The sequence below is a fragment of the Lolium perenne genome, chromosome 3 (genome assembly GCF_019359855.2).
Source record: "Lolium perenne isolate Kyuss_39 chromosome 3, Kyuss_2.0, whole genome shotgun sequence".
Taxonomy (NCBI): Eukaryota; Viridiplantae; Streptophyta; class Magnoliopsida; order Poales; family Poaceae; genus Lolium; species Lolium perenne.
In genome coordinates this window covers 110,356,646-110,381,845 of record NC_067246.2, presented here as the reverse complement: position 1 = coordinate 110,381,845, position 25,200 = coordinate 110,356,646, and the positions used below count along the sequence as shown (strand labels likewise).

Below are 25,200 nucleotides of genomic sequence, written 5' to 3'. Positions count from 1 at the left end.
CAAGTAACCTGTAATTGCATACAACGGTGTTTCAGCGGGGAGGTCGAGAGGATTTGTCTAGTAATAAGAGGGATTGGAGTTGGGGCCGGCCGACTGCTCTGCTCCAGTCCGACGCGAGCAAATCCAGGGACCGAAATCACGCTCTCGGTTGCAGAGATATAGCCAGGAAACGGCTGTGGTCGTTGGAGGATTCTAATTTTATACGAGTAGAAAGAAAGGGAGTCCGAAGGGTGATCCTACTCTTCTCCAGATGCAGAGTTCGAGTCGTGATCCTCCAGAGCTCTAGGCGGACAACATAATTCTAAGATTATGCGGCGGAAGTTTGGCTCTAATTTTACGAGTATAAATCAAGGGAGTTCGAAGGGCCAGCTGCCGGATTGTGAGCTCCTAGTAGCTCCCTTCTCTCGGCCGACTCGGCTCGAGTTGCGTCATCGCGGGCGTGATCCTACTCTTCTCCTGATCGAGTCTCCGAGTCGTGATCCTATCAAAGAGTTCTGGGAACTCGACCTAAACAAATCCCTGGTTTGCCGGAGATAAATTTAGTACTATGTGTGATTCATTTCGAACATACAAAATCTACCAAATTATTATTTTCCAACAATGCAAATTAGCAATTCCACCTTCACCCAGCTGCGGGATGCGGCTTTTCTGTCTCCCCGAGCTCCTCTGCCCGCCGCCGCGTGGTCACACTCTGAGATCCGAATACTCCATTGACGCGTGGGATCCAGGGCCCCAGTCCCCACCGAGCCACTCTGAAATCCAGCAGGAGGAGCTCGACTGCTACCTGCCCGTCGACTTCAGCGTCTTGCTTGCTCGACGCCAGCAGTTTGTGGAGGAGATCAGGCACAAGAGGTTCCGACCCAAGAAGAAAAAGAAAAAGAAGGGTTATGTTCTCGGCCTGCCTTCTTGGTTTTTCGCAAATGCCGATGATAACCCCCTGTCCGCCGCAGTCACCAAGGCTGGTGCGCCCTTTTTACTGAGTTCTTTCTTATTTAGTACCATCTCATCTATTTAACTCATTTGCTCAATTGGCAGTGCCCGGCTAATAATTTGATTGTTTCAGATATCTCTTACTTGAACTGTGAGGACGAAGACAATGCCGAGGACAGTTTCCCTGTTGCAGAGGAAGAGAAGCATGGCGATAAGGAGCTGATCCCATCTTGCGCAGGCAAATCTGGATGAGCTAGCTTGGACCTTTTCTTTTTTGCATTGTACACCTACTCATTTGAAATAAATAAATTGGAAAACATACACTCTTATGCTCATAATCTTACAGTACAGAAATATGATGTTGAACAAGTGGACAAAATTAATGAAAGAAGAGTTGATTTGCTGACAACCTTGGTGGAGGAAAACCACAAAGAATTTTTCAGTGGAGAGGGGATAACAGATTATTTGCGTCCTCAACCTTTGTTAGCCCTCGACAATGTCACCCACTCATGCATATTGACCACAAGATGCTACCATCGCACATACAGGACTGATGATATCACTGAAAGTGAGTGTTTCAACTGAATACATATAGCATTTCTCAGTTGATTTGGTCAAATAAGATTAATATATTTATTATCTTCCATTTCAGCTGACCCGAGCTACCGAGAGCTCGAACCTGAAAACATGGTTCAGATTTTCTCGTTGACGTTGCCGGAGACTTATCCTTGTTCTATCAGTATTTATGGAATCTTTGCCATTCGGGATGTTCTACATCCAGGTCGAAATTATCTGTTTAGGCGCTCCAGAGATAACTCCATCACTATTCATCCTGTAAGTATACTGGTGTTGTTGTTTATTTTCGTCTGCAGTTGCAGTTATTACTCTACTTCTTTTGTAGTTCACCATTTCCTTAATAATGTTGTTATGCATCACCTAGGTAGACAAAACGTGTTGGGAAATTATCTGTTTTGTGTCAATAGTGGGATATTTTAGATTGTGTCGTGTTGGGAGATGAGTTCCCTGGAGCTCGTTATTTCTAACTTCGAAATTTTTTGACAAAAATACCAGAGTGTAATCTATGATTTGTTCTACCCGTGTGTAAATTTTGAATACAAATACCTCCTATCCTGTCCTCGGCAAAAATAACAGAAATCCATATCTGGGAGCATGAACAGTGTCACTTTTTTCTTGCAAATTTTGCCCAATTTATCTTTTTTTGCTGAGCCTACAATACAATGTATTTCACATTACAAAAATTGCATGATCGTAGTGTACATAGTTGACTACATCCAGGTTTTTTTTCTGAAATTATTTGAAACTTTGAAATTGATTCAATTCAGGGATCCCGGGAGCTATTTACACTTTTCGAATATTCTAAGTTACACTTCCAAATTTATAATTGAAGTATCTGTGCTGTGTCCTGATGGACAGAATCTTTATTTGATACTTGGCTAGTTGGCTGCAAGAACTAATGGATACAAATCCCTTTTTTATCATTGTACCATTCCAGCATATATCTTGAGTAACCAAAGATTTCTAATAGATCTAAGTGCACATTACACCCCTGATCTTGACGCCAAATTTAAACTCAACCCTTCAGTCTAAAACTGGTTAGAACACAACCCTCAACTCTCAAAACCATTTACTTTACCACCTGTCCACCTCTATCTCTACTTGAGTGGTTTTGGCTGATGTGGCGGCAAGGCGTTAATTTGTTCTGCTGACATAATGTCCACGTGGACAAAATTATCTGTGTTATCATCATCGTAAATTCGGGGAAAAATAAATGGAGAAAATAGATTGGAAATTCAGAAAATGGAGAAAGTTAAGGAAACAACAAGGAGAAAAACTAAACTGAGGAACCGTTTGAAATTAAGAAAAAATGGAAAAGGAGTAAATACTACTGTATTAAAATTCATGTGAATCAGGAGAATGTGCATAGAAGTTTAAGGAAATTTGACAAGTTTTTAATAACTTAGCATATTTTGCTGATGTTGAAATCTTATTTTCCATTTGTCGTCTTGAAATTTGAGAAGTTTGGAACAATGTAACCGATTTCATTGATTTGGAATTTTATTTTCCCATTGTCATATTCCAAAAACAATTGAACCATTTTTGACTTGTTTTATCCTGTTTTTGTTTTGAATTGACTGCCCAATTATTTTAAGTTGAATGAATTTCTCGTTTGGGGATTTCCTTGATATTAAACAACTATTTATAAGTTTTATGCGGATGTGTGAAGCGAACTCCAGATCTTAGCATCTATTCCTTGAAATTCCTAGTCTCGAGTCTTGACAGTAAAGAACAACACAAACAACCACTACAACTCTCATCTAGCTAGTATATCTTCTAGTAGGACTAGCAGGTTCTAGTAGGTCCGGTAGCTTCTAGTAGTACTGGTAGGATCTGTTGTTGTACTAGTAGGTTCTAGTAGTATCTTTCAGTATGTATATCTAAGGTACTAAGCTAGGTAGAAGTTGCACATCCTGGTTAGTTCTAGAACCATCTGGTTGAGTTGTCCTTACCGACCTTGTACTCCTATAAATACTACAGGCAGTACAAGCTGCAGCAAGCTTTTGGCAGCATCACAACCAGACCACTTCCCACACACTACACTACCTGTGAACTAGCAAGGCTAACAATCACTACTTCTATCTAACAAAGCCAAATTGCATGACCTGAGTATTCCCACAGACAACCTAAACAACTTCTCATGGTGATGTTTTCTTGGAATGGAAAAATTATAATAGTTACTACTATCATTCAGTGCCAACGAATGGTTCATCTCCCAGATACCTGAAACAGTTGTTCCCTTGTTCTCTCCTATCTTCTCCCTCCCATCTGCTTGTGTCTTCTCTAGCCAACCTTGATGCATGCGTGTCATCAGTACCCATGGAGAAGCAAATAGAACTAACGTGAAAGAGGGTATATGCTTCTCAACATACGGTGTGTTCCTCCCCAAAATTATTCCTTCCTGTCTATGCATTGTCGCCTCGATGGCAAAGCACACCATCATACATGTTGTGGACATCCCTGTTGCTCTTGCGCCTATAGGTTTAGTGGCACGCCGCCTGGTTTGGTGCGCTGCCATGCATCTAAGGCTGACGTTTTGTGATTGCAGCCCCAAATGTTTTCTTGTATACCATGCATGATCTCTAGACATGTTATGTTGCTTGCCTAATTATGTATCAGCGCTTTATTCTTGTTGTGGCTTGTTGCTAGAAGTTGGCACTTGAATTTTCCATGTAGGATTTAGGATAATGTGCAGTGTTACATAGGTTTGGATCTGTAGAGCTAAGCTTCTCTAGGTAATGGGTGGATTTTTAGTCTTTAATATTGTAAATAATAGAAATGATGAGCCCTAGAGCTTCTCCTTTCGGAAAGAATATTCAAGTACCTTTCAGTACTGCTGTGCTAGATTTTATAAAAACATGAGTTATTGATTGATTAACAACTTGATTTAAAAAATGAGAACTGGAAATAATCTATGTCAACATAGTTTCAATCTGATTTTCTTAAAGGATTTAAGGCATTCATGTACACGAATGTACAAAATTGATACGAAGCACATACAGGTGCATACATGCGCTAACTAATTTGCCTAGTCTTACCATGATTCATTGCCTAATGCAATTCAAAGTATAACTGAAATACTCTATTATATACTGCAATTGCTACACACACCATGTTTTTTTTTGAAGCTTTAACAGTAGGAAAGGCTCCAGACAGAATGGGTTAAAGTTTACAATAATTACACTATACAGAATGGGTTTAAAAAAACCCAGACTAAGCTAGAGAAAACTTATAAATTATTTGTAAAGCTCAAGATAAAAGGGTGTAGATCTTCCTTAGTCCTATGAACTAGCAAGGAGAAGTCAACTATGAACCTTCTCTTCCAGGATTCTAACGGTGGTTTTTGTCAATACCGCACAAATATCATGAACTGTGGTTTTTCTGCCTGCAAGTTGAAAAAACGTGGTTGTGGGATACTTTAGTTATTATAACACTATGCATCTAGACAGATCCTATCTCTTGAGTGACTGTACTTCAAAGAGTGATTTATCAATTATAGTCTACTATGTTGTTGGCAATTTCCATTTTGCTCTTATCATGTAGTACTGCATTATAGATTATTTGTAAGTTCAATTGCAAGTACCTCGAAGATGTTGTTTTCCTATCATATTGTCCACATAAATTACTGTTTCCACACTTGTTTGCGGTTTTGGAGAATTTGAGATATAGGAAGTTAGGAACTGAGAGCGACATAATGTTAATTAAAAAAACATTTTTCTGTAAGTGCATCGTAAATATCTTACTTGAGACATTGTTGTTTGGTACACTTGGGTTTTAGTTTTGAAGAGTTTGGATCATAGCAACACATGGTTATTCAAGCTGATTTCTTGGTCTAATCACTGTTTAGATCTGTTTCCGGTAGATGTATCATGAATTAGTTTCGTAAAGGCCCATAAGCAAATTACTTGAAACTTCATGGTGTTACTGAATGTGCATCATAAATATCTTACGTGATATATCGTTGTTCGTACACTTCTTTGGTTTTAGTTTTGAAGAATTTGGATCTTGGTCCAGTCACATTGGTTAGATCTGTTCCTGCTGGGTGCACCGGGAACATATTAGTTTTCCAATGACCCGTAAACTTGAAACTGTGTTATTAATTACTGGTTATTTGATTTCTCAGTTGTAACATTGAGTTGAAATTACAGGGCTCTACTCTGCCTCTCATCAGCCCTTGTCGCGGAATCTACGCTCTAACTCGCGCTTTACTGGATGTTGATCTTCGGATAAAGCATGATGGTGACGATGAATCAGCTGACGAGAAATTCGTTGCTGGATACTTTGAGTTGCTGGTTGAGTGCAAGTACGACATGAGATTTTGTCAGCGCCTTCACGATGGCATACGCAGCCACTTCCTGGATGTCGATGGCCGCTATATTGGATGGAGCATCGCAGCCACGGTAATAGCATCCGCTGACATTCCTTATCCTTGCCACGTGACGTTCAAGGCCTATACGAGCGGTTTTGATGACGAGATCACGATTTTCGATGACCCGCATCGTGAAGGAGAATTGCAGTTCAGGCATGTGGTAGCTGTGAAGGTGCTGTGTACGCTGGAGCTTTGCCTCAAACTGGACGGAATGTGCTATTCCCACTCTTTCAAGGCTGGGGTCGACTCGAAACCTGTCAAGTTCGGACCCATGAAAGCGCTGGTGGTTTGGTCCGTCATGAACCGGCACAGGTTCTGGTGGTGATGGTTAGTGCTTGAGAATACTACTAGTCTGTTAGGAATAGCTATGAAGCACACTAATTAGCTGCTGCTTTAGCGCCTTCAGTTAATTATTAACGAGGTGTCCCGTATCTATGTCTTCTTTGACTTTGTGTCAATTATCGAGGTTTCTTCTGCTCTGCTCTGCTCTATTTTTTAGCAATGAAGAATGTGGAATGTACTGATTGAGAACAACTGGTCTACTTCCGCGCTTTAAATCACGGACACACATCTTCTAGCCTCATGTAGTCAAGCTTTTAAGCATGGCTCTAAATCGCTGTCACTGGCAACATCAGATAACTTTGTTGTTCACATTTATCTCATTCACTACAATGTCTGTACTGTAGCAGCGACCGTCTCGGGGCAATACTTTTACTGATTCAGGAACTACTTGACAACCAACTATTTGATCATCCAATCCCATGCGGACATGACTGCTATTGGTTACAGCGAGGATGATGTAATCTATCACTAAAGTTATTCCTGGACATAGAATCTAGTTGCTGCATTAAATCTAATGTCTTTTGAATGTGATTCCTCTTGTTTCATACTGAAACAGTACATATGTAAACTTTACTGAGAAGAGGTACCCATTCTACCACCAATGCAAAAGTGATGTAATTGATCTTCAATCTTCTCAAGGTGGGGTTTAAGCTACTAATATTTAAAGATACATTAAATGATCTTTCAAAACCATCACAAGATAAACGGTTGAACAGGTCACTAATCTTAACACGTTGTTTAAAGTAAGAAGTGCTCTCCTATTTCAGCGATCAACTGCTTCCCTAGATCATTTTATAGTGAAAAAATATAAGGTGTTGATGAATTAGCAGACAAGAAATCAGTTGTTGGATACTTCAAGCTGCTGGTGGAGTGCAAGTACGTCATGATAATTTGTCAGTGCCTTCACGGTAGAATTCAGGCATGTTGTGGATGTGAAGGTGTCATGGACGCTGGAGCTTCGCCTCAAGCTGGACGGGATGTGCTATTCCCACTTCTCCAAACCTGGGATTGACTCAAAACCTGTCAAATTCGGACCCATCAAGGCGCTGGTGGTTTGGTCTGTCATGAACCGGCACAGGTTCTGGTGGTTTAGTGTTCGAGAATTCACACTGACACTAGTCTCTTAGGAATGGCTATGAGCCTGTGACGCACACTAATTAGCTGCTGCTTTGGGTGAAGAAACACATTGACGCGCACTGTTAGGAATGTCTATGAGCCTTTTGTAATTATCAAGGTTTCTTGTATCTACGCCTTCTATGAGTTAATTATCAAAGGTTTCTTCTGCTTCGCTCTGCTCTATACATTCGCAGCCTGTAGCAAATGAAGAATGTGGAATGTACTGATTGAGAACTACTGGTCTACTTGCACGCTTTTAAACATGGACACAACATCTTCTAGCTTCATGTAGTCAAGCTGGTAAACATCACTCTTTATCTCGTTCACTACTCTGTAGTCTGTACCAGCGACCATCGCCCCACCGGTTCACCTTTGACATCGCACACCCTTTCTCTGCAATTCCAATTCCATCAACAACATAGACTACCCAAAGTGGCTTCAGCATCAAGAAGGAACTAAAATCAGGCATTGTCATCCAGAGGCGAATAGAGTGATCATCTAATTTAATGTTTTCTCTGAGTAGATGTGATAATGTATTAATTTGTGGTGATTTTTTAGGGATATTAATTTGCGGTGCTTTTACTGCTTTATTAGTACTCGGGACAGTGGTTATACTGCAACCGTAAATGCCAGTCAGAAATCAATGTATAACATCAAAGCGAAAAGAAGCTGCGACTAACAAAAATAAGCTGGAAACTAGAACAAAGCACCTTCAACCTGGAAGATGTGGTGCTTACTCGAAGCAACAAACAAGCACTGCAAGACAAGGAATTCAAAACATGATAAAAACAGATAACTCCAGATTCCAAAAGCTGCTTGGGCTGTTATTTCACAAATCGAACCCGCTCACGAACTTGCCACCTTATTTTATCTTCCTATTCTTGTGGGCGATGCAGGAAAAAAATAGCTCACAAAGTTTGTCCGAGTTAAAATGATAACTACTGATAACTAATAACCAGCATCACATCGGGCTGTATCCGAACACCTGGTAGAGGTTGTGCAAGTGAGGACTTGAGGACAATTTTCATGAAAAATATGGATATATACTTGAAAAAAACAGTTAATGAACCATTAGTAAATATAAATAATTCTACTGGTGCAAACATCCCCTATTCCGAGAACTGGAAGCTGACAAAACCCAGCAAAAGTGCAAGTCCAATAGATAAAGGATTCTAGTGAGTGAGAGAATGAGAGATAACTGGGGTCTAATAGACAAGTGATTCAAGTGAGTGAGTAATAGCTGGACGTTGACAACTTCCTAGAAAAATAAGCAAAACAAACCAGCGTGTATCAGAGAATGTCCTACCCGAGTCAATCAAAAGGGATCGGATGGGGTACTTGCACTAATTCCCACTGATTAAATTCACTTAGTCCCTAACCCCCCCCCCCCCCCCACACACACACACACACACACACACTTCCTAATAAATATTAAGTTTGGTACATTAAAATATTGAACTATTTTTCCTGAACTTGAGCACACAACTGATGCAACTGGCACAACATAAATCATTTACCTTCAACTGCACCTTTTATAACAGAACACAATTACCCCCCTGTATATTATGATTTTGAAGGACAAATAATCCTTTCTTTCTAGTGAACTAGAAACCTCAAATCAAAGGGAGCTCTAGAAGCTCCAAGGGATGATGTTTTACTGTGTTGGGTCAATACTTACACTGATTCAGGAACTACTCGACAATCAACTATTTGAGCATTCAATCCCTTGCAGATATGACTGCATTTCTAATGCGATAAACTACCCGCTAGTTGCTTACATTAAATCTGATGTCATTTGAATGTGATTCCTCTTGTTTCAGATGAACCAGTACGTATGTAAACTTTACCCAGAAGAGGAACCCATTCTACCACCATCGCAAAAGTGAAGTAATAGAGCTTGAATCTTCTCAAGGTGGTGTTAACATATTAGGTTTACGCTACTAATATTTAGAGCCACATTAAATGATCTTTCAAAACCATCAACAGATAAAAGGGTGAGCAGGTCATCAATCTTAACATGTTGCTTAAATCCTATTTCAGTGATCAAATGTTAAAGGTCCCTAGACCATGTCTTGAACAGTGGAAATAAATAAGAGTACATGCTACTTATAAGTGCCTAAACTTATAAGAGTACGCTACATATGTTATTCTGATTATTCAAACTACGACTGCCTAAACTCAAACTGACGCATTTCTTTGCCCCGAAGAATCTGCACGATCTTTTCTTTTTGGCTGAACCAGGTTTAACTCAATCCGAAGTTTCCTTACAGAAATATGGTCTGAAGAAGCATGCAGGCCAATTCATTATTCTCAACAAATAATCGCTTCAAAGAAAGTAATACTTTCTTAATTGATCAATACTACCACAGCTGTTGCGACAGAAAAGGTAATATAATTGATAGTTAAAGATGGAAATGTTAGGCTCTTAGCAGCCCAGCGTTAAAAAAATTGTGGTATCAACAAGACATCAGTAACATTATTTTAATCATCTTTTAGTGGTACAGATCATCTCTACTTGTTGCTTTACAGCTTTTCTTTTCTGGTAGTGCCCACCATAGATTGTAACTTGTACAGAGTTAGCCTCAACAAACACGTTTTGATCAATTTGACAGGCTTCTTGGATGGCTAAAGCTGATGGATTGCGTGTTTTGTGCATTTGTGTTGGTACCCAGTGACCCATTCACTAGATTTCTGATGTTCTGTGAACTTGTAGAGGGTTCGTTTAAGCTACTGTCAAGATAAAAAAATTGAGTTCCTTCCATAAGAGTTGATAACTGAAATGGTTTTTCAAGAATACCTGACATCTGTGGCGTCGGTGGTGCCAGGAATGATAGCTCAAGTCAAGGCCTTAACTGAAGAGAACACCTCACCTCTGAAACTTTCATCGCTAGCCTGCCAAAATGCTCACCTTGCAATCTGATTTCAGGTGAGCCAAGGATTCCTTGTTACAAAAGAACAGAACCAAGAAGGCAGGAACAAGCAGGTTAATACCATATAGCGTAATTAATAATCTAGATTGTGCATACAGTACGCCAAGAGTCATCCACGATGTAGTAGACACCACAGATCGCACACCCAAAAAGAACTAACTTAAATGTTTTACCCTACAGATTTGACATGGCAAACTACACAGATGTCTCTCTACCAAAGTCAAACAACTTAGATGTCGTCCTGATTGTTTATTGCTTTGCGGATGTAGTCGGAAGGAGGGTACTGACGACGGTATAAAGCTTCGATCTTGCTTTTCAACCCCCTGTGCATCATGGAATGTATGTTTTTCCTCAATAGTTCATCACCCATCACATGCTTTTGGGAACATAATCCCTTTAGAATTGATTTGTCTTCTTTGGTCAGCGGCTGCCCCTTCTCAATGCTAATGGCCTCATCTAAATGGACTCCAATCAAATTGATGTCAGGAACTGTAAGACCCGCATTGTCAAATGGCTTCTCCGATGATCCAAACTTGTAGGTACAAAAGATCGAAAGCCCCTTGGGATCCGGATCCACGAGAGCGTAGACAGGGACAGACAGAGAATCCTTGAGTTTGCGCAAGAAAGCCCGTGTCGTGACATTTGGTTGCCCATCGCCGCCCGTGACAATCACACAGCTAAATTCACGGAGGAACCGGTCACCTAGCCCCCTGGCAAAATCCTCAAAAACAGCATTCCTCTGGACTACTAGGATGAACTTGATCTCTGCACCTGGTTTGGCAGTAACCTTGTGCATTTCTTCAGCTATCCAGGCTCCTGCGCTGGTCATGCAATGCATCTCTTTGCCATTTTTCATTGTGAACTTCAGTGGCCCGACGACGGAGCCCGGGGTCAGTTCATACACGCCTAGAGATGTCCTGGTGCACTCGAGCAGGCAGCATATGTCTAGCAGGGCATCATCCACGGTCTTCTTGTCTTGCTTGAAGAGCTCATCTCGGCAGCGCATAAAGTCGCTGCTTATGATACTGCCCCTGAGGAGTAATTCCTGAACCAAGGAGAGCACAGCCGTGATGATTTTGGCCCAGCGCGAGGTCTTGGTGTCGCCGACCGCGCAACAATCGACCTTGCCGCGGCGCAGGCAGAGCTGCCGGAGCAGGGGCTCGTACTCCTGATGCTCCAGGCCACGAGACGGAAGCTGGTAGGTCAGGCCTTCGTAGGCGACGATGCTGTCTTCCTTGTGCCTCAGCCCCAGCAGGTCCTGGATCTTGGAGAGCACCGTGTCGGCGTCGAGGTCCCTGGCGATGATGTACTTCTCCTCCAGCTCCTTGAGAGCCTGGTCATCCACCTCGGCAGTGTCAACGCCGCGCTTGGCGAGGAAGGAGCGCAGGTCGCTCCCCTCTACAGTCGTCTCCGCCACAGCGGCCATTGCTGCAAGAAAAGAAATCGAACCCAACCCGATCCAGTTGGTCAGTGCTCCAATGTGGGAAGTTGGAACCATGAAGTAAAGGCAAGCTCAGATTCACGTACCAAGAAGAGTGGAGTAATCCACAAGACGGTGCTGCCGGACCCTCGCCGCCGAACCCTCGTCCGCCGCGAACGGAGGGTTCTTGGGGATTTCTCCCCTTCTTTGCGTTGGCGGCCAGTAGCCCTGGACGATGGGATGTGCTACGTATATCGGTTGGGCTTCTCGAGTCAAATGGGCCACAATGGACTTGAATATTTTATGCTATAATTGGAGGACAAAACTACTCAGCCCGTAAGCGCTCCAATACAGCCCAAATTAGCAAGCTAGCGCGAAATTGAGAACTAGCCTCATATATACTGTAATTCACAACCAGCCCACAGCTAAGCGCATCTCCAAGGGTGGCCACCGTTTCCGTCCGCCGTAATCGAAAATACGTGTGGTCCTGCTTCAGCGGAGCGACGCAAAGACGTCCGCGGCGACGCAAATCTGACACAAATATACGCTAGGTTTGCGTCTTCACGGACGCTGCGTGGACGCGCCGAGTCCTCCTTTTCTTACCCGGTCTTTGCTTCTTTTTCCCCTTCTTTCCTTCCCTCGTGCGGCGCCACCACCCCAACCCCACCCGCCGCAGCGGCGCAATACTCGCCGTCGGCTCGATTCTCGCCGCGCGGGAGAGTAGAATCGTAGTCGGGGTTGGCTCCGGCTTGAGTATATGTTTGTGATACAATTTTTTAATACAAAATCAGACCAAGCTGGCAGTGGAAGTACCTCAAGTGACACTAACTCCGATGACACCACCAGCATTAACACAGATGACACCACCAGCAGTAGAAGTGCCACAATGGGAAAGGGTAATTTCTGCTTAGGTATTTACTTGTTTTTTTTTTTTTTTTTGAGACGCGCGGCTCAGCGCAGTGGCTTGGCATGGCAGTGGCCAGCCAGCCCGCCTGGGATCGATCCCCGCAGGGGACGATTTTCAGGTGTCTCACCGGGGCTTTGCTCCAGAATAAAATCCCCTCCACACATATGTGCCACAACTACTAGTTCCTAGGGACACCCAAATTATGTGTGCTGTGTGTATAGTTCTAGAGTCTAACTTGTGCACTAGTGGTGTGCGTGTGGTGTGAGTGTGGTGTTGAGTTAGTGCATAAGTTCAGATACTACAGCTGTAACACAGATCGAGGGGTCTCAAAAAAAAAAAAAAAAAAGGTATTTACTTGTTTTGTGTTCTTGTCTTCACCACTTTTTTTTGTCTGTAATCCTATATAACTAAGAAGTTCATCCCCACTACCTATTTCTCTAAACATGTAAGCTATCCACATCATTAGGTGGGCCTGCACTACAAACCTGCCACCTCAGCTAGCCTTAATTTCCACCCCACAAAACTTGCCATGTCAGGCAACCATTTTATTCAGTTCATCGTTCCTTTCAGCTTCCAAACCCGTACTAACCAGCACGTACGCCCAGTTTCTCATTCCAAATGGAGGCTTGCCCAGACAATTAATACGTAGTTTCGTGCAGCTTCCCGAAAAATCCTGCACGACCAGTTCATCCGTCCGGCCCTTCGTCTCCAAGATGAAACAAGCATAAAAGCCATACACAAGGAGGATCTCTTCCTCTCCCCCGTACCTGAGTTAGAGGCTGCAACAAAAAGTGACTCGATCTAGGATTGTAGGTATATCCCCAATCAGATCTCCTCTTCCATTTTCTTTGCAGGATTGCACTGTTTTTGCACAGATCTTATTTGGTATTCTATCTCTGGAAAATATATCTCCGCTGATCGTATAATCTCACAAATCGGAACTATCCTGCAATTTTGAGTTGCGAGGAAACATTTTATGTGCTTATATTGTCAGGTATCTACCACCAATCAACAGAGGAATACCAAGACGTACGTTTGAAAGCTAATTGTTTATTGATATCTACCTGCACTGCACGGTTTATATCCTGAAATTTCGTTTGGCGCGACCACAGCTGAGAACGGAACAGTATGATGTATCTATTCAATTGCTCAAACTTCCTTCATTTGATAGCAGGAGAAGACAGTCAAACGACAGAATTATGCAATTATTGTTGATAATTCTTCCTTTTGATTACATACTTCCTGTTGACTCAATTATTCACTTTTTGTGAGCAGTCAAAGATTTTTTTATTAACTGACAAATATCCCATTTGATATGATATAAGTGGTATAAAGATAGCATTACCAAGATCCAAAATAAACGAACTTGCATTCTCAGGGCTGTACATTTTTTTCGTAAGCTCTTCGTCTTCCTACGTATTTTGTTTCATAGAAAGGAGTCATTGGCATCTCGCTCTCGAACTTCGCATGAATTCAATGTTACGCAAGATCTCAAGAACTTGCAAGATGTTATTTGTGAGCTGATTAGTGTGTCCCAGTATTGAAGCATCGTATGACTTCAATTCCTCATCGCCAAGTCTTGCTTCCCGGAGCCAGGTGGTGGGCTGGTGGCTAGAACCCAGAATTACCTAGAATAGTAGCATGCAAAACAAATGGCTGACACAATCATTACTTATTCAGTTTAGCATTTTTTCCAGTGAATATGTAGCAGCTAATTAAATTTGAACAGTGAATATGTAGAGTGGACCTAAATTTATAACAATGTTTCCCGCAGCAATTGCGCGGGGTATCATCTAGTTTTCAGTTGTTCGTCATGTCACAATGAATGTAAAGGATGCACCAAAAATTGATCTCATGAGTGACGACAACAAATCCTTGTCATCTGACAGCCCATAGAGGCTCCCAAGAAGCCGAATTCAAAAAGAGAAAACGTGCAAAACTCCACTAAGGTGTGAAAATTACTATTTATCTATTGTTTTGGTTTTTTTAGAGCTATAGAAGATAGCTAGCTATGGCTTACGGCATGAGTAATATTTTTCCAGATCTAATTATGAACTTGAGGAATAATTAAAGAAAAGCATAGATAAACACAACAAGTTTCAAGTCCACAAGGAAACATCTCGCACAATATATATGCCATTTGTAGAATCGTTGCGGTGTCCACATGGGGATATTTTTTATAAGAGCCTGTGATATCTGCCTGTTCACTCCAGTGAAGCATAGAAATAGTAACTTCACTTCATATCAATTTTTTCTCTTTACATCACAGGCTTGTAATGTTTATTGATTTATGGCTGATGCTATAATAGATGCTGAAACCAATTTTTCTTAACATGCATATATAATTTTCATATTGGTTCTCAGCATCTTCTGGCTATCTTGGTCCTAATAAAAAAATTACTGCATGCCATTCATTTGTTTCTCTTATCTACACTGCTTGATTCATAAATACAGATAATGATTATCTCTACTATTAAGAGCAAACTGGTGAATACCTGGTGTCACATTTTCAGGATGGACAATAATACCCCCCACATCCAAAAATTACAAACAACATGCCACCCCGCACTCCCTCCAATCCTCTCCTAAAAACGCTCTCACCTCTTTGTAATCCCAACCGCATACCATAATCCGCTCATCTCCCCTGTAGTGTTTTTTCTGTTGTAAACTAACCTCAACGGGAGAGATATAAGGAAGACTTATCTCACACGACTTGGCATCTAACAAACTCTATCTGATTCTAAAGAAATCCGCTTAACAAACTCTCTTTGTATCTTTGTTTCAAAAAAAAACTCTCTCTACATCTTTCTGCACAGTTGCCCAAACCCACCGTCTCCGTCGCAAATCGCGTGTGCCTATGAAACCCTCCCCAGCCGTTGCCTAGGCTTCGTTGCGCTTGCGTGCCGACGATCGCTGGTGCCCATGAGGTCGGTCTTGGACTACTCTCCTTCGCAGTGTGGGTGCGCTAGCCAGCGCGACAGACAAAGCGGTAGTCATCAGCATACCGTATTACAAGATGCTCGAGCAAGAGGCATGCTCCGCTCGCTCGAGTGCAAGTATGTACCACGACATGCTCCGGTGAGGCGGCGCAGCAGGGGACAGGTTAGCGGCAAGTCGGCAACATGACTTGGAGAGAGGAGAAGAGTCAAAGGTGGCTGGGACGGTGTCGATACTTGAGCGTTGGGCGCAGGCGTTTCCGTTTTGGTCAGGTTCTAGACCAATACCTTTTTTCTAGACCAATACCTATGTGTTTCGCAAGGTATTTGTGGCTGATCAGAGTCCAAAGATGGGTGGAAGCAACGACGACTGACGAATGCACACATCACTTACTTCGCTTCTTGTTGTTTGCATTTGACAGTCTCACCATGGTCGTTGGGGAACCGAAGCGACGTCGTGGGAAATGTTTTGGCTCTCATATGCGGTAACTTCTTGCTCCCTCAAATTTTCCTGCACGCTCCAGCGTCCAGCCCATGAAGAAGGCGGGCGGAGGTAAAACTAGCATAGCCAAGGTCAAGGGCTCAAGGCCATGCTCTCCAAGACTCCAATGCAGACTTAAAGCTATTTGTGCTGGGTGGTACCTGTCAGCCTACGTTGTCCTCTCCCGTGCTGGCGGAGGCCTCCATGGGAACACACTAGAGTATGACCAGTCACTCCGAGGATGTTTGTCCAAGAACAATCAGAGGCTCAGGCTCTGCATGCGTAGCGTACCGGAGGAAGCTTCGCTTTCTTGGGTGTCCACAAATCTGAACTTTTGTAGTTGTTTGTGCCTTCTGTCAACCTTCGGTCACACGATGGTGCGGTACTATTCTCCACATCATGGATGCCAAACGATGGATTACCGGTGTGATAATACATGGAGTTGGACATGGTTTTGAAGGTGGCTCTGAACATGCATATGATCAAGAGATAGGGATATTGCTCTACATGTTTCCTCTCTTCATCACTCTTCCGCTCAATCGAATACTATAGGTGTAATGCATGATGGTGCAGTGGTGTCTCTAATGCACATACATGGAGATGAGCAATCATGGTGTGGTGTCGTCCTTGTGCTCTTTTTTTTAGATGACCATCCTTTTGTGTTGGTAAGCATTCTGGGTTTCTTTGTTGCCATAGGTTTAATACTTTGCTCTAAAGTACAGAGGATTCTCTTTGATCCGGTACGAAACAGAATGCCCGTGCGTTTGTGTATGCTCAAAGGAAGCATTTATATTTAAATCGGATGTTTACAGGGTGTTCTAACTATCATGCACTTAATATTTTGTCATATCTCCGATGAAGAATATATGTTAATTTGTACACAGTGAAGGACTGAAGGTTAAATATCCTTGTCTTTACCGAACAAATCCATCCTCTTAACAAACTATCTTTTTTTTTTTTTGAAACCTTAACAAACTATCTTATTAAAAAGAAAATTCACGTAATAAAATTTATCTCTATTTTAAAGCAAAAAATCATGTAACCTATTAAGTCTAGAGAGTTCATGTGTATATTCTTTTTTTGATATTTGACATAGATTGACAGGGTCAATGAGCGTGAGGAGCACCATCTGGTTGCTCAATGGCGGGTTGGTAACAAAGGACTCGAGAAAGTGAGCAGAGATTGTTGGCAGGCAAAATTTCTCTAAAATTGACAAGTTCCAACTTTGCATAAAACGTGTTTTTATGAAAAATAATAATAGGGATAGGGAAGCTGGCTGGAGGTACCGGTGTTGTGCCGCCCAAGCGAGCTGTTTGGAAGCTTGGCAACAATGCCAGCGAACGGAAGCTCCAAATAATTCATGTGTAAATCAGTTTGTTTGTAAAGGTTATTTGATACGTGCTTCTAAAGGTTATGTGATATATACCCGAATTTGTGGTGCTCGACGATGACGAGGAGTAGGCTAGGGTAGCAGGCGTTACATGCACCTTTTAGTATTATATTTTTTTATTTTACTTTATTCCCTATGTAAATTATGTTTATATTGAAACACTAGCCGTCTAAGAAGAGGCGACATTGCAACAAGCTGAGCGCCATCATCCTCCCCAAGCTGGTCATCAACAACAACTTTCAGATCGCTTGGCTTAGATGGAGTCAGCCTCATCTCACGCCAGATTCATCCACATAATAGAAAATGAACCCGTAGCAACCGCACTGATATTTGTGCTATATAGGCTCTAGGGAAGTTTGATGTTATTTTTTCCGTAGTAACCAATCATACAACCAAAATGAGTTGTATATGGCATTTCACATATTTAACGCATAACTAATTAAGCATAAATTTTGTGTTTTACAATTAATTCTTTTAGTTGGATCAGTTTATTGAGCCGTGGCGAAGCACGGGCATTCAACTAGTATTGCCTAATTTCCAAATGCAAGGACATGCTACAGCTACCTTTGATGCAAAATAATCAAATTATGCATTACATTTGATAAGCCAATGCTGCAGTTCTCATGTACCGGTAACTTGGCCTTATTAACGTGGCACAGTTTAGTTACTTGAGCTATCATCTCAGGTTTTCAGTGTCCCAATTTTCTCTTGAAGACATTCCTCTTTAGCTAAACCTCAAAATAGACCGGTGAAACTATATTGTAAACTTAGTGATTTTCTAGGCTCTTAATACACATATGCATATTTTTTTTGTAGTGCATGAAGGTTCTTAGTATTTTACAACACATTTCCCCCAGAAAATATTAAATTGATTAAACTCTGCACTAAATACAGGGGTTGAAACATCGCGTTAAAGAAGTCTATGTATTTTAGCATGACACTTTTTCTAGCTTTTAAATTTATAGGAGTGCCTTTGTGTGCTAGGTAGAGTTGTCATGAAATGTGTGCATTTTGCAACGGATTGGTAAATGTGCAAAAAGTAGGTGGCGACTTTCTTCAAAATCCTAAGAAGTCAGTGTTGAGATATTCTTTATGATATTGTGGATGTCTCTACCAAATTTTTTTTCATGACCAGAAATTTGGTCTTTGTTTGGATGGCTGCCAAGAAAAATTATACGAAAAGTTTGCCGATTTTTTTGGCATGCCAATGCCCCTTTGCCCACTCTAGTTTATCGTTGTTACCAACATTGGCCAAGTCATAGCCTAGCAAAACCTTGAGTGATACTTTGACAGTCATTTCAAGAATTAGGTTTATTACTATTGAATTGGTGAGTTTTTTTTCATCATTCCATCAAAAGGGCCCCATTTTAATGATCTAATGAAAAGAGGCGTGTTGTTGGCTGGACAACCAAATATAGATATTTTTATCAAGTATAATTTAACCATCATAGGTAGATCACCTATGTCCTATTTTACTGGGTGAAGAGTATACACTGTTGGGTTGGTTAGCGGGAGGGCATTGAAATGTAGTAACTTAAATGTATTTATTGGCATGTTCTTCAGCGAACATAACTATAGAGCAATAGCAATTCATTTTCGAATTGTGCATTATCTTGCTAATAACCATGGTTTGCCCATGTGAAGCTGCATGTGTGGCGTTGTCTCACCCACTAGACAGTACCCCTTCCATCAGGCACTCACACGTTATAGGATTCAAATTTGACCAATGTTTGGACAAAAAGGATATAATTGGATAATGCTTCTCAATGCAAATCCAATGTTTGGACACAAAATAGTAAGTTATTCACATGTTCCAAGAGTTATGGTACTTGGTGGTTGAAAATAAGCACATAGAAAAACAGGTTTGAGTTTGGGATTTTGGTGTACACTGACATAGGATAGAAGCTTCATCTATGTTTCTGTGCTACCTTACTTTACATGATTGCATGGCACGCCCGACACTTAAGATTCTGCGATTGACTGTATCCATTTTGTTTGTTTTTGCACAGGCATTGACTGTTTCCAGGAACCTAGGCGCTGGCATGGCATGGGTTGTCTAATGTGTAGGGTTGGACTCTACAAGATTTACTGTACTGACCGCATGTATAGAGTTGTTTTCAAGATTTAGTTTTTATTTCCATTCCTTTACTTTCCTAGGACAAGATCGCAACAAAATTAGAGCATCCCTTAATGCAGTAAAGACCCCACGGTGAAATTGAAGATATAGTAGGTAGGTAAGATGATAACAAGAAGAGGAGAGATGGGGAGTTGAGAGGAGAGGGATGAAATCTCATTTTGTTCGGTCTCATTTTTGCTGTCGGCATACAAAGTTATGCAAGAGCTCAGCTCTCATAGTTATGAAATTACAATTGCATCTGAGTATGTTTCAACCAATTTCAGGTTTTAAAGAAAAAATAATAGATTTGGTGGTTGTTGGTTGATGGGTACAGATTTGGCATTTACTTTAAATTTGAACTAGACACGCAGAGCCATCCAAACACCACACCCCTTTACTCTTGTTTCACGAGCACAACAAGCCAAATAACTAGCAAATATTGACGTGATGATTTGAGAAAGCAATACATCAGGTCATGCAAAACAAAAATTTGTAACAAATATTTATAGTTAGCACCAGGTCAATTGCTCAGAAATTTGCAATGTGGAATGTTAAGTGATAAAAAGGCAAATTTAACTAGCCTTTACTCTACCATTTGAGCATCTAGATAACATCATGATAGAAACAGAATGCCGAATAAATATATAATTACAAATTCTATCAGCAACACAATCTAGGGCGGCCACCCCCATCCTTAGCTTCGCTATTCAAGTGCTTTGCATATTTAGCATCCCTAAGGTGATCGAAGTAGATGCAATCCTCTTGTAGTATGCCCACAGAATCTTTAGCCCTGATGCCATCCATGACAATGTCATCACTGGTCCACCAAGTGGGATGCTCCCCTAGAACCATTTTCTTAAAGTCTGCATCTCTCCCATGATAATTTTCAGAAGCCGGGTGCACAATCTTGGCACCATACGTCTCACAGTAAACGCAGCGACCTTTTGTCAAAGAACAAACGAGAGAACAGTCAGTAAAATGAATAGTGATAAATATTCTCCATGTGGAAGTCATGATAATTTTCAGAGACTGGATGCACAATCTTGGCACCATACATCTCACGGTAAACGCAGTGACCTTTTGTTACAGAACAAACTAGAGAAATTACTTCAGTAAATGAATAATGAAAAATATCCTCCATGTGCACCATGGTCATCGGCAACATCAATGGGGGCACATAGCTGCACTGGTGCATTTGGTCATCAAGACAGACCTCTAGGAGTCGTGAAAAGTTCTGGTTTTTTTTGTGATCTCCATATCTACCATTGCCATAGAAACTCGAAATCAAAATTCAACCAACAACTTGAGTAACAAAAACGAAAATCCAGCTAAGACTGCTACCAAATGCAAATCTAGAGTGAACAATGGGATTTGTTTCTTTTGTCATGAAAAGCAATAAGCAAAAATAATAAAACATAGATACAACATACATATATCATGCCACAAAATTTTAAATGCAGTTTTGATCCACAGCTTTACAAACAAAAAGAAAAATTCCAACTATGAACTGTGCTTCATCAATTCCACGATGTATGTTGTTTTAGCATTGGTCCAAGTCAAAGTTTTAAGTTTGACCATGTTTAGAGAACAAGGTGACAACATTTAAAACATCAAATTAGTTTCTTCCATTATGAATTTTTTTTTTCAATAATGTGTACGCTTCTTGTGTGCTTGCTGTTAAATGTCTTTCAAATTTTCATGACCCTTTGAATAGAGATTTGGTGGACCTAGTGCACTAATACACCCCAAAGGGTGCTAGTGACCTGATATGCCCCCGACAACAATGTGCTTGTCAAAGCAATACAAGTAACACCACCAGTACTCCTTGATGACAGTAATATTAAAAATGGAGAATCATAGAGCATACCAGCATCTGTAGATACCACTGGCCAGCAGGCCAGTTCATCATTCTCGTCTTCATCAACTGTACACTCCATGAAGAAGAGAGTGGGAACTTCAACAGCAGAACGTGAACCTTTTCGTCTTGCCAAGAAGTTGACATGGCAGTACTGGTACAGAACAGGGCATTTGCGAAGCCAGCCATAATGCATCTTAAAACTACCAGTATGAACGACATTCATATTCACACCACATATAACATGAAGCTCGTATTCAGCTTCCTGTGTACAGCACGGTAAATGAACGGAGCAAAACAATTAGGAGCAGTTCATATATAGGTGAGAAAGCAAAAGAGTAAAAGGAACTAACCGCTCTCAGTAGAGCATATTTTTTCATTGTTGCTTTAACCTTTCTGCGGATAGAACTTTCTTCATCCTCAAGTTCTCCCTTCATGCCTAACAGCATCCTAAATGCCCTCTTGGAAAGTGCCGGAACCGGCTTGAGTGAACCAACCGAAGGAGAAGGCTGTACTGACAAAAACTGGGAGATGAGCTCCACATCCCCTGAGGATAGAGTGCCATCAGCCTGAAGAAGCAATGACTGCTCCTTGGGCAACACTGTTGAAACAGCAAACTCCACTTGTGCATCAGGAATCGGGTGCCATCCTGCTTTCGCTGCAGCCTTATAGGCCTTACGACGGTCGCCGATGAGAGTATGTCCATCTTGCTGTAAAATTGTAACTGCATGCCCCAGATTAGCATTTGCTAAGAGCAGGTACCAGAGGACGTCAAGGTCAGACAGATTGTCGAAGTGGGTGCTGATGAAGGCGACAAGGCCATAAAGGGAACGGCACGCCATGCGTATCAGGCTACTGCTCAAGATTGCATCTGCCTTAAACTCTTCTTCCACAGGAAAGACCGTGTCATACCAGATGGTGTTGAGAATAATGTTGGAGATAGGGTCCTCCATGGGTCCATAGCAATGCCCTGCTTTGAGGAGACTACGGTGGAGGCGCCGCTGCAAGCCATCCGTCGGCAAGCGTGCTAGTGCATCAATATAGAACCCGTGGATCCTGTCCAAAAGGATGCTCCTCATGATCCTCGGGCCTATGACTCGCGGCTTCTTCACAGTCACCTCCCTGTCTATTCGGTCAGTAGCAAGCCTCAAAGGATCCATCTGGTTTGTTGGTTCTTGTGGGAGGTTCTTGAGCAAGGCGTACATTTCTCTTATTTTGGTACAAGGGATGATGCTCTCTGCCACCAGGGCACTAGAGACCAGGTCCAGATGGAGATATATCATCTGCCACCCAGCCACGAGGATTTCGGACTTGGGATGGCAACCAGCCAGAGCTGCACATGAGAGGGCAGCTTTGATGACAGGGGATGCGACCCTGAAAGCGTCAGAGTTGCGATCCTGCTGGATCAGCTGCACGGCGGTGAGGAGGTCGGCCTTGGCCAGAAGGAGATACTCAAGTGCCGTCGCAGTGAAGAGGTAGCGGAAGCTGCAGACAAGGAAGGAGACCAAGCATTGCAGAGACCTCACCGCGACGCTCATGGTGGGGAGGAGGTCCGGGTCCGGATCGCTGGAGGAGACGTTGCTGATGTCCGTGACGATCCTAGAAAGAGACACCTTTCTCAACTCCTTGGCAGATCCCTTTCTCCTCTTCTTTTCCCCGCCCGCCGACGCCTGGCGGTAGGACACTGTGTTGACGACGATATTGGATACGGGGTCCATGAAGCCGAAACAGAGGCCGGCTTCCAGGAGCCGAGGGGCCAGCTCCGGCATCTCCTCCAACGGTAGCCGGGCGAGCGCCGCCTCGTAAAAACCGTGTATGAGGTCAAGAAGCAGCGCCCGATGCCGGGCGGTGCAGTTCGGGCCATCGTATACCTTGGGCAAGGGCGTCGGGAAAGTAGCACCCCCGCTCCGGCAACGTTTGCCGGCCATGATAGGGGTGAAGATTGGATTTGGGAACAGGCGTTAGGTCTTCGTTTTCCCCTTTGTTCCGCAGTGGCGCAACCCAAGGACAGAGAGGGCACGGTGTGGGATGGATGACAATGGATGGGAGTGGAGTGGGGTGCGAATGGCGTGCCTGACGGCGTGGATTACCGCCGGTGGCGGTGAGAAATCTGCGGCGACAGAAGAAGGGACGGGGACGAGGATATCAATCGCTGTTGTGTGACTGAAAACGCTTCTTTGGGCTCTTGCTGTTGATGACTATACCGGGGCGGCCCTTTCTCCTCCTCCATCTCTTGGTACGTACGGCAATGCTGCTGAACATGCAGAGAGGATGTGAAAAGTACGATATTATTTATGTCCAGATGCACATCCAACTATCCTAGAGAAAATGTACACACAAAATTCACAATACAAGGTCGGAATAGCATTTGAGAATGATAAATAAAATGTATCGACAGACGACAGTACTTTACCTTCAATTCTGGGGATGAGCGCATGCACAAGAATTGATATTCCAAGGCTACGAAAAGTTCAGCCATATTCACGGTAATCAGTAATAAACTAATAATACACAAAAATTAAGCCATTACTCTTTTCCTGGTGCTACAAAACCACTTATCTGAACATGCACTAGTGGCGACTTTGTTCGAAAGAGAGATACATGGGTGGAAGATATAGAATAGAGGGAAGAAGCACGTCAACACTAACATGGTTCAATTCATCAACTGGGAGATGTAAAAGTAGTAGCACTAAGTATCTAGGGTGTGATCCCATCCCATCCCATATAGTAGTTGAATACTATACAGATCGCCCCTACTTTTAGTTATACTTTTTCTTTTTTAGTTTTTCCACCATAGCAGTTTAGTTTCTGTTTTGTTCCGTGATCATTGAGTCACAGATGCATGCATCCATCAAGCGCGCGCGAGGGAATTAATTGATCGATTCAGCAACACTTGTTTTGCCTTGATACACTTCATTATAGGGAATTAAAAGACTTTTGCGTTTCATTTCATTGAAGAGATAGATAGTTTTACAATTCTCGTTTCATTTCATTGAAGCAATAGATAGTTTTACAATCCTCCTAGGAGGCGGGGTACAGATATGATAGCGTCTCAGTGCACATCCCAGGTCGTCGGTAACACTACCCTAATGCCTTTCGCACCGGCTCTGGCCCAAAGAGCAGCCTCTTCGAAGATTTCGTTCACCAGGTCATGCACTGAGGGACAGGCTCTGTCAAAGACACATGAGTTGCGATGCTTCCAGATCAGCCATGGCGTGAGAAGGGTGAAGGAGTCCAGTCCTTTGCGCATGGGCTTCGGGGCGAGCAGCCTCGCCTTGCGCCACCATTCATCGAGGGAGGCGTCGTCATTGTTGGGCGGCTAGCAGGTCATGCGTAGACGAGCCAACACCTCATGTCAAACCTGCCGTGAGAAGGGGCAGGCATCATGTCGGTGGAGGGCATCATAAGTACAAATTTCAAGTGCTAGGGCGGCCACCCCATCCATAGCTTCGCTATTCAAGTGATTCGCATATTTAACATCCCTAAGGCGATCAAAGTATATGCTTGTTTTGCAATCTGATTTCAGGTGAACCAAAATATAGGCTTCCTCATAACAGAAGCGCAGAACCAGGAACAATCTGGTTAATGCCATTATATAACATAACAAAAAACCTAGATTGTGACAAAATAAGTGTGCATACAGTGCACCAAGAGTCATCCACGATCTAGTTGTTCATATTTACCTCGTTCACCTTGACATTCTGAGATAATGCAAAGGGCACCAAGAAGGAACTAAAATGTGCATTTCGGTTTATCATGTGTTCTCAGAGTAGCTGTAGTGTGGTGCTTATTCAAAACAACAAACAATAAGAAACACAGAACTGCAGATTCC

At 42.4% G+C, this 25,200-nt stretch overlaps 3 protein-coding genes across 3 annotated transcripts; 1 reads left to right on the top strand and 2 right to left on the bottom strand.

Annotated features, from left to right (window-relative positions):
* The first annotated feature begins 20 nt into the window (after positions 1 to 20).
* On the top strand, positions 21 to 6,768 carry LOC127342156 (uncharacterized). The gene is made up of 5 exons (XM_051368099.2): positions 21 to 962; positions 1,064 to 1,168; positions 1,277 to 1,498; positions 1,583 to 1,764; positions 5,655 to 6,768. The coding sequence occupies exons 1-5, from the start codon at positions 548 to 550 to the stop codon at positions 6,198 to 6,200; spliced, it is 1,470 nt and encodes a 489-aa protein (XP_051224059.1). The 5' UTR covers positions 21 to 547; the 3' UTR covers positions 6,201 to 6,768.
* A 3,537-nt stretch (positions 6,769 to 10,305) lies between these two features.
* LOC127342154 (DNA topoisomerase 6 subunit A3-like) lies at positions 10,306 to 11,942 on the bottom strand. Its single transcript, XM_051368098.2, has 2 exons — positions 11,791 to 11,942; positions 10,306 to 11,691 (listed from the first exon to the last, which is right to left on the bottom strand). Exon 2 carries the CDS (start codon positions 11,687 to 11,689, stop codon positions 10,493 to 10,495), a length of 1,197 nt encoding a protein of 398 aa, XP_051224058.1. The 5' UTR covers positions 11,690 to 11,691; positions 11,791 to 11,942; the 3' UTR covers positions 10,306 to 10,492.
* An 8,090-nt stretch (positions 11,943 to 20,032) lies between these two features.
* On the bottom strand, positions 20,033 to 23,542 carry LOC127342153 (uncharacterized). The gene is made up of 3 exons (XM_051368097.2): positions 21,722 to 23,542; positions 21,381 to 21,633; positions 20,033 to 20,454 (listed from the first exon to the last, which is right to left on the bottom strand). The coding sequence occupies exons 1-3, from the start codon at positions 23,294 to 23,296 to the stop codon at positions 20,174 to 20,176; spliced, it is 2,109 nt and encodes a 702-aa protein (XP_051224057.1). The 5' UTR covers positions 23,297 to 23,542; the 3' UTR covers positions 20,033 to 20,173.
* Between the last annotated feature and the right edge of the window lie 1,658 nt (positions 23,543 to 25,200).

Excerpts from the sequence above, each read along its gene's own strand:
- LOC127342156 (XM_051368099.2), top strand. The coding sequence starts at position 548 with ATGTGTGATTCATTTCGAACATACAAAATCTACCAAATTATTATTTTC. Across the intron at positions 963-1,063 it reads CGCCGCAGTCACCAAGGCTG|ATATCTCTTACTTGAACTGT; the intron begins GTGCGCCCTTTT and ends TGATTGTTTCAG. Across the intron at positions 1,169-1,276 it reads GCTGATCCCATCTTGCGCAG|TACAGAAATATGATGTTGAA; the intron begins GCAAATCTGGAT and ends ATAATCTTACAG.
- LOC127342153 (XM_051368097.2), bottom strand. The coding sequence starts at position 23,296 with ATGGCCGGCAAACGTTGCCGGAGCGGGGGTGCTACTTTCCCGACGCCC. Across the intron at positions 21,634-21,721 it reads AATATGCTCTACTGAGAGCG|GAAGCTGAATACGAGCTTCA; the intron begins GTTAGTTCCTTT and ends TGCTGTACACAG. Across the intron at positions 20,455-21,380 it reads AGTGGTATCTACAGATGCTG|GTCGCTGCGTTTACTGTGAG; the intron begins GTATGCTCTATG and ends CTTTGACAAAAG.
- LOC127342154 (XM_051368098.2), bottom strand. The coding sequence starts at position 11,689 with ATGGCCGCTGTGGCGGAGACGACTGTAGAGGGGAGCGACCTGCGCTCC.